Source organism: Erigeron canadensis, chromosome 8 (assembly GCF_010389155.1).
Source record: "Erigeron canadensis isolate Cc75 chromosome 8, C_canadensis_v1, whole genome shotgun sequence".
NCBI lineage: Eukaryota > Viridiplantae > Streptophyta > Magnoliopsida > Asterales > Asteraceae > Erigeron > Erigeron canadensis.
This window is the reverse complement of record NC_057768.1, coordinates 22,285,152-22,297,715: the sequence shown is the minus strand read 5'-3', so window position 1 is coordinate 22,297,715 and position 12,564 is coordinate 22,285,152. Positions and strand designations below refer to the sequence as shown.

At 30.8% G+C, this 12,564-nt stretch overlaps 1 protein-coding gene across 1 annotated transcript; it reads right to left on the bottom strand.

Annotated features, from left to right (window-relative positions):
- Positions 1 to 7,387: 7,387 nt before the first annotated feature.
- Positions 7,388 to 8,774, bottom strand: LOC122610427 (probable carboxylesterase 18). Its single transcript, XM_043783418.1, has 2 exons — positions 8,190 to 8,774; positions 7,388 to 7,828 (listed from the first exon to the last, which is right to left on the bottom strand). The coding sequence occupies exons 1-2, from the start codon at positions 8,772 to 8,774 to the stop codon at positions 7,388 to 7,390; spliced, it is 1,026 nt and encodes a 341-aa protein (XP_043639353.1).
- Positions 8,775 to 12,564: the final 3,790 nt, after the last annotated feature.

Genomic DNA, 12,564 nt, shown 5'->3' with positions numbered 1-12,564 from the left:
ACGTTCTTCAACTCGCAGAACAATTCGTAGTTGACGAAACCAGTCATTGAAATTTGATCCAATAAGCTTTTCTCTTTCAAACATTTGCCGAAAAGCATTGGTGTTTGTGGAGGGATTCATCGCCATCTACAAAACAGATTGCACTCAAAAGGTAAGTGACGATCAGTAATTGCATTACAAGTGCAATTCCTAGATAGTATGGGACCTACGTAAGATGCTCGATTCATCAAGCGATCTTTTGTAGTCATGTTTTGTCCCATCTTTTGCCATGGATCAAGGTCTCACCGCTTAACTCGCTTTAAGTCGTCCAACTAAGAACGTGCAAAATTGACCACCATTGTGTACCAGTGAATGGGTTTTGCCATGCAATCGTCATTTCACCACTGTGTACCAGTGAGTAAAACAACGACCCCATGTGTCCTTGACAAATTGGATGGCAATGACTTGAGTTTATTGGGTCATACAATTTGATATGTGATCAAAAAGTTATGTTTAGGAGATTCATGCATATCTTCTAAACATAATATTTAATAAAATCATTTGTATAGTCTTAGCAACACGAGAGAGCTGGGTAGCTCCATTTGAACGCACAAAGAAGCGCAGGGGCAAAGGTATGCGATAAACGCGATTTAAAAACCCGCCCTTTTAGAAGGCTAGCGCACTCCGGCTTATACCTCTCTTAGAGTTTGTTCAAATGGGTGAGCCGGTGTATCTCAAGGTTGTAGGACTCCAATTTTATTAAAAAATCTCTTATTTCGATATTGCTTAGTCATGTTTATCTTTTTTCAAAACAATTTTACATCACAATTTATATGTCAATAAATATGCAAAATTATAAACTATAACTATTTAAGCATGCAACGAGTTATGGTAGGCCACCTAAACATGTCACTATGGTTTATTTATGTCTAATCCGGCTCCCCCTTCAAAGAAGAGGACCACATACTTCAAGTTGCCTTGATTGCGTAAGCCTTAAACATGTACATCACAAATAATTATCATATAATCACATAGTTAGCTTTCTGGAATTTCCAGTAGCTTCACGACCTGTTTAGACCTGTTTCTGGTCCGATTCAGATTTCGACCAGAACTACAAAGTTTTAGCCCTATGTGTTGAGAATCTACAGTTCAAATCACAGGTTCTAACTCATTACGGATTAAAAGATATGAATTTTGTAGTAAACTGTCGCAAAACAGAAAATTTATACGAAAAATTCACATTGTCACACAATTAATTATACAATTATCTAGCATAATTAACCCTAATGATGAAGATTTCATATCAATATATCTAAGTAAGAATCATGAATGATTTGCATGAAAATTTCATGATTTTTACTTCTTTTTAACAATTAAAAGTAAAGGTACAACACATAATTACATACGATTTATCACATAAACATGTAATTAAATCAAAACTTGGATTAGGAACCCTAAAAAAAAACTTTTTTTTTTTATTTTCTGGAAAAAATTTTCGAACCATATATATATATTAAATAAAATCTTTTTCTAATTAAATAATGTAATTAAATTACAAAACCAATTTAACTATATATATATATATATTCGAAAATTGAAGATTAAGAACCTTAACCCCCCTTCAAGTTTTGATCTTTTGGTAATCAAAAAACATACATAGTAGGCTCGTGATACCACTGTTGGGTTTTATAACTAATTATCACAACAAATCACAAAGCACGCAACGGAAGACAAGATCTATGTAGTTTAAATAATTAACCAAAGTATAGAATTTGTACCTTATAATGGAGAGATTGAAGACAAAAACAAGGTTTAACTTAACCTCTCTATGATTGCACACTCAACGGTGAAACGTATGTATGCTAGTACTTGATCACGAACCGAACAACCCTTCTATTTAGAAAACCTAATTAATTGTGTGTGAAAAACAATTAACCTAGGCTTCTATTTATAGGCTTAGGAAACTTAATGGCCAAGTCTTGAGGGTTTTGAGCCCTTGGTCGACCGTCCCCCCCTAGAACATTCTAGAGGGGTTTCCTAATTGTTTCCTAATTCCAACTCTTCTCCGTTAAGTCCGTTAATTAAGTACCGTTAACTTTTAACTCTTTTAACGAACCTCCGTTAGTTATTCGTGATCAAATTAATCAATAAATTACATTTAATATATTAATTAATTTATAGTTACATTCATGTTGAGGTGTGACCCCGTAGGCTTAAATAATTTTCGGACATACGTTCATTTTACTTTTACTGATCATATTCCAACACGAATATGTCTATAGATTGGGTAATTTGTACTTTTGTAGCTTGAGTTATGGCCAGTGGTTGGAATTTGATCTAATATAGTTCTGGTTAAGTGTACCACATAAATATACATTTGTTGGTTGTTATTGATTTTGATATCTCAATGATGGTTTTGAACAGCATGGCTCAGTGTATAAACTTGCGTTTGGTCCAAAAGCATTTGTCGTTGTATCAGATCCTCTTGTTGCCAAATATATTCTTCGTGAAAATGCGTTTTCTTATGATAAGTTATGATTTTAAGTTCCTCAATTCTTCTATAAATTCCTGCCATGAGTAATCTATCTTTTGTTTAGTCAAAGTCAAGTGCCACATCAGTAAAACTGATGACATGGCATCGGTGACGTGGCACTTAACGAGCTTCGTCTGTCAAAAACTAACGATAGACCCTTTATTAGGAATTTTTAGAAAATAGGATCTTTTAAATAGACGAAAACAAAATTAGTTAGCTTTAATAGGATTTTCGTGTAAATACTACTTTTCCAAGTTCTGCTTATATGATCATCATACAAACAAAACAACAAATATTGTCGTTGGATAACTAACTATGTTGTGTATCTCAAGTGTTTAGCGAGCACTAAACAGTTAAGCGGTTTTTGTAAAGTTATATATATATATATATATATATATATATATATATTTGAACGGTAAATTGGGCTCAGCGGTATGGCTCTTTATGTACTCAACTTCAATTTTAAAGGAAACTCATACTGGAAAACCCCTGTCTTTATTCCTGGGAGCATTTTGCTCACACCAGGATTTGAACCCAAGACCTCACAGTCTCGGGTTTCACCATATACCAATCCATCTATTGATGATTGGTAAGTTATATATTTTATTATAATATATATATATATATCAAATATTTAATATATAAATATTATGTGTTACTTTGGAATTTATGGTTCATAAAGGTGTGGTTCATCTTTATATGGAGATGCAATATCGAAAAACTAAGTTTAATTAATGATAATATCATAGTTTATTATCGCTAGATGAAGTTGACTATGAATTTAATGCCACTTGTTACATTTTTTATATATTATTATATGAACTTTTAAAATGGGCCAGTTTAAAAAAAACTATTTTTTAGCACAAAATTTAAGTTAGATGGTATTCTTATTTTGAGAAAAATGCGTGTGTTCGATTATGATACGGCCCATAACATGAATATGTTTATTTTCAATCACTGTCCTATGAAAATTAGATAACAATTAGGATTGTTTTCATATTGTTTGATAACAATTAGGACTTTTGATTTGAGTAACAATTGTAACTTTAAAAAATTATATATAAATACTTTTTGTAACGTTTTTAAAAAATTTAAGAAAAACCTTCTTAAATTGATGACTAAAAATAAATATAAATTAAGTATTTAGGGTTAAAAAGTTTAAATTATTGATGAAAACAAAAAATGTGTAAATTAATGAAACTTTTTCTACAAATTAATATTAATACCAATATAATAATATATTTGGATAATGATTATTATGATTTTTAATTTATAGTTAATCTAAATGGTGACATATTTTTTATTTATTTAATTATTTAATTATCTTCTTTTACCAAATTAGATATAGATTGTTAATTTACTAATTGTACGTAGTTATCCTTGTAGGTATTATATTATCTTCTTTATCAATTTGAATGTAATTTATTAATCGTAGGTTGTAATCCTTGTAGCTAGGTAATCGACTTATCCTTATATTACTTTTTAGATAATGCGATCATTCGATAATCTATTTTTTAAATTGTTATTTTATGATATAAATTGAATTATGACATCATCAAACTTTGATTCGATAGAAATTGAGTTTTATGATTGGTTAATAACTTATTAGGTCAGTTTTCTTTCAATATATATAAAGATTATCAACTACAATATAAGTTAATGAAATTACCATGTTTTAATTATGGGCTAGAATAATAAAGTGTTAATCATGTAGGTGTATACTTTTATAATTATGTATTAAATGAACTAATAAGATAAGTACCAATGAGGGAGTCGATGACACAATTAAATGCATGGTGCCTGATTAGTTATAAGATGACAGTGTTTGTCATTGTGTTTTTAGCTCCCTAGAAGCAACGAAAACATAGAAAGTTGGTGATGTTGCTAATTAATTTAATTAATTAAGGCTCAATACATAACAGCAAAAAGCTAGATCTGAGTGCATGAGTTTAAGGCAAAGATAGTGAACACGTTAAGGAGGGACTTGGTTTTGTGGGCGTGGTGCATCAACTACGGAATTAAAATAAAATGGCCTCAAGTTAACGGTCCAGGAACTTAATTATTAGACTAGGCTCATCTTGGGAGATTTTATCTCACTTTGTTTGTATCTATATATTCGGTTGCCCTAGTTCGATATATATATAAAGCTTGATTAACTACTTTTTTTTTTTATAAGAGTTATAGATATATATATATACTGCATAAGATTAATAATATCATTAAAAGAAACAAATAAAGAATATCCTAAAGAAGAATCAGCTGTAGAAACAACAAGATTATAAGGGATTGAGGTCATAAGATTTGTCATTAACCTTATATATACCCGTTCATATTCAATAGTATTTGAAGGTTCTCGGAAATTAAAGAAGTAACGAGTTGAGTTACATAATTATCCTGTTTGATGTAAGATAACTACTTTTGTCATATGAAGGACACAACAAAATGTTGTATTTTCTTATTAAAACTTGGTAACTATATCCCGTACGTATGTTGGGATATGGGGACGACGAGAGGGGTTAATTAGGACATATTTATGTATGCCTATATTGTTGATTATAATTGTTAAAATATGTGATGTTTAATTGTTGAATGACCTCTATATGTAGTACACTAGACTCTAGTAGGGTTGTCATGTCAAGGTGCATGTTAAGGGCCCTAATGTTGAAATAATGTAGATGTTGACACTCGAGTATAATTGACGTTGGAAGTGTTAAGCTTAACCCATGCTAGCCTTGGCTAGTGTGTTGATATTGGTTGTCGTTTGGGAATAGTCTAGATATTTCCCTCACGACTAAGTCTCGTTAGAGTTTGGCGGTTTGGTTTGGACTGGCCACTGCAGTTTGAGAAACAGCTTAGTCGTAGATTGGTTGTGTCTATCCTAACGACGCCGATGGACCACCGGAAGGCTTATCCCATCATGTATGGTGTGAGGTACCCTATAGGTCTTGTGGCCGTTTTCACACAACCCCATGTTTCCCTATGACAAGTGACATAAGTTACTTAGCTATTGTAGAGACATAACCTGATGTTGATATGTAGATGTTTATTATTTTACGTTGATATGTGATGTTGAGGTTGCTAGGCACATGTAGGAATATGAAACTCGTATTGCTCGATGATGTTGATGTTGTTGATTGGTTGACAAACGTATGAATGTTTGAAAAGATCTTTTAACTAGCAAATCTTTTATTACTCGTGGTTATCGTACTCGGCTTTTAAAACTAACACTTGTTTGTTTAAAATGTTGTGTTTCCTTAAGTTGGACATTGAAATTTGCATAGAGTGAGGCTGGAGAGATGTTGCTATAGATGATGACATTTATTAGTTTTAACCTCATTTATTTAGATGATATTTATTATTTCTTCTATCGCCGTCATCGATATTATGATTATGGATATTCTCGAATTATTGATTTGATGCTAAAAAGTAACACCAAACATATGATGGCCATTCCATTAAGAAATGGTTAGGTTTTTATTGGGAAATTTCCTCATTTTATGTTATTTATTTAAAGGTTTTTCTTGACAATCAATATTTTTAAATGTCGGATGTTACAATTACTCTAAATGTGTGACCAAAATAGATAATATATAAATGGTTTGTATATTTATGTTGAGATGTTCCCACAGTTCTAACACAAATTTTTTCAAGATAATAAGTTTTAGGGATTTGTGCATAAAAATGTAATTAACCCCAACTTTTTTACGATTATGTTTGTCCAACTTTAAGAACCTCTAGATAGTATATGTACCGAATTTTAATATTTTTTTTATTTTGAATGTACTTAATCACTTAGGTTTAAAAAGAATACATACAATAGAAAAACAAGTAAAAGTGGATATACATAACAGCAAAAGCAAACAAATTGTTGGATACATAAAATAGCAAAAAGATCACAGTTGAATACATAAAGTAGCAAAACAAATTTTAGAGTAAAATTACACAGAAAATATGTTGCAAGTTAGATACACCAATAATGAAAGAATTACACTTTAATGAAGGGTTTAGGGTTTTATAATGTAATGAGCTATAATGAAGGTTTATGTTGTGAAATACCATGAACACCTGAGTTATTCATTAAACAACATAAGCATTCGTGTATAGTTAATTACATTAAGAGACCCTAAACTCTTTAATGTACATAACTGAAGTTTTAATATTTAAATACACACAATAGCAAACCGAATAAAGTTTAGTACACTTTCTCTAAATTGTAGATAGAAATGAAGCTAGGCTAAGGACACGTCTTCGAGTCCTAATCCAACTTGTCATCGATTTACCCAGCCTCACTTAAGCATCAGTTGTCATTCTTTCTTACTCTGTGAAACACAATCGACACAATTTAAAATCAAATGTTAGCAACTTTCTATTATATACATGTTATGTATATACATATACGTGTCTTTTATGTATATATATATACAAATTACATCATGATATAATAGATTTATGATATATATATATATATATATATAGCTAAGATTAGGTTTATGTGAGAACTATTGAGATATGAACATAAGTAATTTTAAGTATCACTTGATAATGAATATATTCACACATACCATTCGCGTATGAACATAAGTTATAATATAAAAGTTCTCATTAGTTCTTCCAATTCAAATGGTTTTCATGTGAACCGTTTCCTATATGTGTATGTATATGTATATGTTTATGTGTGTGTGTGGATATATATATATATTGAAATATAGCAAGTTCGTTTAAATTATGGTGGATAATTGTTGTGTTGCATAAGAAGTGGATTATTCATACTATCTAGTCACTTCTATAATTAGATGATAGATAGATATGTACCTTATGTTGAAATGTATGAGTACATTATTTTTAATATTCAATATGGATAAGAAGTTGTAATATTCAATATAGCTGAGAGCATACCTTATTAAAGAGCTTGTACACAAATTCCCTCATTTCAGTGATAAGTTGATCATATTCTGGCAGTTCCGGAAAACTACAAAAATCATGAAACATGTTTGGATAGTTCGCTAAGTGTACTTTTTTTCCAGACTCTTGCAGCCACTCGTAGTACTTTATCTGCCAATCTTTTAGAACATCAAACCCTCCTACAACTAACATGGTTTCTGGATAATCCAATTTTGTTATGTCTACTGCCCTAGGGCCACTAACGTTGATGCTTGGATGATCGCGGTTATATTCTTCACCTTCTGGCATCAACGCTTTCCAGAACATATCCGTTCTTTGGGTGTTCAAGAAAGGTACTTTAAAATCAAGTTCAATTTCAGACTTTGTTCGCTCCTCTCCTCCAAAAAATGGTTGAATCGTCACCAAACCGACCACCTTCAAATTATAAACACATTTGTTAATTGTTATTTTATATAATGAATAGGTGTTTATGTTATGATCATATATAATGATAGACTTTAAGGTTGGAAAAAGAGTCACTAGTTTTTATGTACAAGGTCTTAGCTCTTAACACCATTTTTTACCCTATAATTCTTTCTTTTTTTAACGACAACTATCATATTTTAATGTTTAAATTACAAGAATGGTTTTGATAGAACTAAGCACAAGATGAAAGACCTTATCAAAGACTCACCAACTAACATATTTCAGTAGTTTTTATAATTCTACTGAAATACATATAATATTACTGGCAAAAATAAAAATTTTAAAGTTGATGTTATATATATATATATACCTTGAGTTGTTCGAACTTGGTTAGGCAAGCGCTTAGATTAACAGAATGAGCTAGGTTTCCACCCGAACTATCTCCAGCAATAAAACAACGAGAAATATTGGCATTTTCAAGACCACATTTTGCGAGGTTCTCTGGATTGTCAAGAAATTTCAGCACTTCAATTCCATCTTGATATTGTGTAGGATATTTTTTCTCAGGGGCAAGACGATAATCAGCGGAAACAACAACACAAGGAAATTTTACTGCCAAATCCGTACATAAATCATCATACATCTTCACATCAGCGGATAGGAGGGAATATCCGCCTCCGTGAAAATATGCAAAAAGCGGCAGATCTTCAACTTTGTGTCCTTTAGGAATATATACACGGAACCAAATGTTGGAAGTTTTATTCACGATGACGTCATAGGAGTTGATAGTATCGTCTACGGGTGTGGGGTCTCTGGGCGGAAATAAATTAGCGAGCCATCGACGAACTGTTCCATCTTTTTTCTGTGTTAAGTCGATATACATGCCTATAACAGCTAGTGAAATTCTTGTTTGGAAAGGCAGGTCGAGTTTGGGAGTTGTAGGTGTAAGTACCATTTTGAAAGAAAATGTTATTGAAAGTGAATGTTATTTGAAAGAAAATATTATGAAAAGAAATTTATGAATCGAAATGTAGGTAGAATGAGTTACTAATCAAGTTATAATCACCTCATATTTATAGTAGCATCATCATCTTGGTTTTGAAGAAGTCATCACACGTTTTCTAACATACTATACGTACAGAATATGTTGCATGTCAATTTTTGCACATGGTAATACACCCACTTGAGCTAATAAATAAAGTTAGGGTCCTTGCACATAATATTTATATTTTAAATAATTTTCAAAGTAATTTAGAGGATATATACATCATAAAAGGTGGTGGTTTCCTTTAGAACCATGACTGTAAATAATATCAGTCAATCGTGTCCATAATGGACTAGCATTCCATCAAGGACTCAATTTTATGTGCTTAAGGTCTTCCACAGCATTCCATTAAGGACTTAATTTTCTGTGCTTAAGGTCTTCCACACAACCTGGTCAAAAAAGTAATTGTTCATGTAAGGCTGATTCTTTGAGTTGTGCTTTGTTTTCTATATATATTATATATATAATAAAGCAATATGGTATGTACAAGTCTTCATGCATGAAGTATAATTACTTTCATTTTTCCAAATTTTTATTTTCACTCTTAAAAGTTTATATATTTTAACTTTTATCCCATGATAGTACTATAACCTTTTATACATGATATACATTTAACTTTTTGTTTTTTTATTCCTACCCTTTAAAGTTTATATCTTTTAACTTTGCCCCCAATCTAAGCTTTCGTTTTCAGTTTTTTGACATCAAACTATTGGGTTCTCATGTTTTCATTAAACAATTTTTACACGTTTACGTTAATGTAAAATTTAATTCAAATTACTATATTAAATCACCCTCGTCGAAGTGTCATTTTTTTGCATTAATAGCTACTATTTTGTTATATGTTTTTCATATTTTCTTATTCTTATTGATTTTATACATTATTTTTATTATTGTTATATGTTTTCTTTGTGTTTTAAATATGGTTCGAATATTTGACATAAAAATGTATTTGTAGTACACTAGTACATTATATATTGTCAGTATCGAAAACTTTGCTGCTTAAATTAAAAACATGTTGTGCCACAATGCGGGGGTACAATGACTAGTATTTGTACTAAAAGTATTTATTGGATTATGGTTCTAATAAATTATACATTTTGAAACCTTATCCCTTATTTGTTTGACTCTTTAACTACTAATAATATATAAAAACTAGGTTTGTTACCCGGGTGATGCCCCGGGAGCCATAACATTATCTTCAAAAACCTTATACAACTAGGAGTTATCATTATTTGTTTCTTATTTAAACGTTTGCTTGAAAATGAATTGTTATGTACAAACATTAGATATAACAATAATTTACATGATCAGTTGTATAAATAGTTGAAGAAATAAAAGAAAATGAATGTTAATTATGTACCAACTATATATGATTAATTGAAATTTTTTAAACAAATTGAAATTTAAAAAAAAAAAAGAAACTTTAATGAAACAGAGAAAAAAAAAGAACGAAACGCACTAACATTATATACTAATATATGTGAAATACAAAAATAAAAGAAAAGTACCATACGAATCAATATAGAAAAAAAATAAATAAATAACGAGGATACCATATTAATTTTGTATGATAGATTGTAAAAAACGACAAGTTTGTTAAAAAGCGACAATTTTAGTTTAGATTATAAGGCAAAATTAAAAACGTAAAAAAAAAAAAAAACCAACGCAATTCCTTTTGTTAAATTGGGCGACCGATAAACAATATCAATTTCACACATATACTATTTACTCAAATGCCCATTAGAAAAATGAACCTAATTTACATCAGTTTATGTAGCTCTCGCTAGACACTCCAAAAACATCTACGAATTGTTAATACTCGATAGAGAAAAGGACCTAATTCCCTATTAGAAATAATGACCTAATCTGTAGCCATTTTTTGTAATTTTCGTTTAACACACAATAAAAACTTAATGGCCATTAGAACGAGGACCATTGTTGTAAAAGTATTAAACGGTAGAGACTTTTTTTTACCAAAAAGAGTGCTTGCACGGAAATTGATGCACAAATTTTATATGTATATATATATACTCATAAAAGGAATGACAAGGTTTAGTTATGAAGATTGCATTGCATGTTGCGAATATTGATATGATTAATGATTATATCTCTTTTACTATTGGATTGTTAATAGATATATTACTTATTGAAATATCTATAACTTGCTATGAATAAATGCGAGAAATGAGATAAATTTATATTTTCTTTACAATTCTCATTTTTCTTTTAGTGTAATTTTTGTGTTTTAGAACATGTTATCTGCTTATAAGTCCTAACTCAAGAGATGATATTACCTGAAGACACCTCAATGTCAATGGTGAGATTTATTTGCAATATAAACACTGAACTGGAGACGACAGACCAGTTATAGTGAGTGTATACCAAGTTCTTGGTATGATTACTTATATGGTGACAACAAGTAAATAACAATACAAAAAGTAAATAACTTGTAAAGTAAATTGGTGAGACAATATGTATTTTTCAAGTGTATTTTATTTATTATCTTTAAATAAAATACAAGGTTGTTGCGGAACCAAGATAATACACAAATGTAAATATCCTACAACCTATGAAATACAATTGATCTATAGTTGGAAATTCTCTTGTCAATCGAAACACTTAAAGTTGTGAAATGTTCCCTTTTACGATTGAGAGAATATTGCACAAGTTTACCAAGAATACTGCAAAGTCTGAATATGCAAAGTTATATTCTTGTTGTGCAAGGACCTCTATATATAGACAAAGTTGGCATTGAGATTCCAACTTTGTCATATAAATATGGTTGACAGCATTTAAGGAAACAAGTTGAATTCCTTTGAAATGCTTGATAAGGTAAGTCGTAATGTTACTTTATCCAACCTGCTTTATGCACTTTTGCACTTTAATTATAGACAAATGATATTGTCCGTAAAAAGCTGCATAAAGCAAAAAGGTCTTTCTCGTAATCAGTGTAAAGCATTGTAACTGCTTTAAACTAATGCTCTCCAGTTTCTATCTGAATAGAATGTTAACTGGGCTTCACTGCCTTTGTCATTCTCCATTTTCCACTTGTTGTCTTCGACTTCAATTGGAAAGTCTAGGTTTGATCAGATTTCAACTGGAGGAAGTCTTCAGTTGCGTTAACTATACATTGCAAATGGACTTTAATATATTTCTGGACAAATCTTCTGATCTCCAGATGCAACTGGAGACTGGTTAGTTTTATTCCAAACTGGACCTAACACATTCCCCCTATTTGTCCTGAAATATGCCATGTCTTTTCAAGTTCTTGTATCTATACAAGTATGAACTTGAATGACTTGTTTGATTAAACTTAACTAATTTTTCTAGGCATTTTTATAGATCATCAAATGCCTTGGGTTTTACTTTAAGTTTGTTAGATTTAATCTGTTATCTATCCTGTTAGGTCCAGTTTTACTGGACTAGCTCCAGACTTGAAGACTGGAGCAATCCTGAAGATTTGTCCAGAAATTATGGAAGTCCAGTAAGCGTTTACTTGTATAGGAAATCTGGAGTCTTCTAGCTTTGCTTACTGAACTTCACTCCATTCCAGATCTACTCTACTGAAGAACATTCTCACTGAAGACAAAGTCTGAAGCTGAAGAAGAAGACTGACATGTGGCGGAGCCCACTGGCAGACTTACCAGATCAACAACTGGAGTCCTTGTCAGTGTTCTAGACCTTACAAGTCTGAACACTG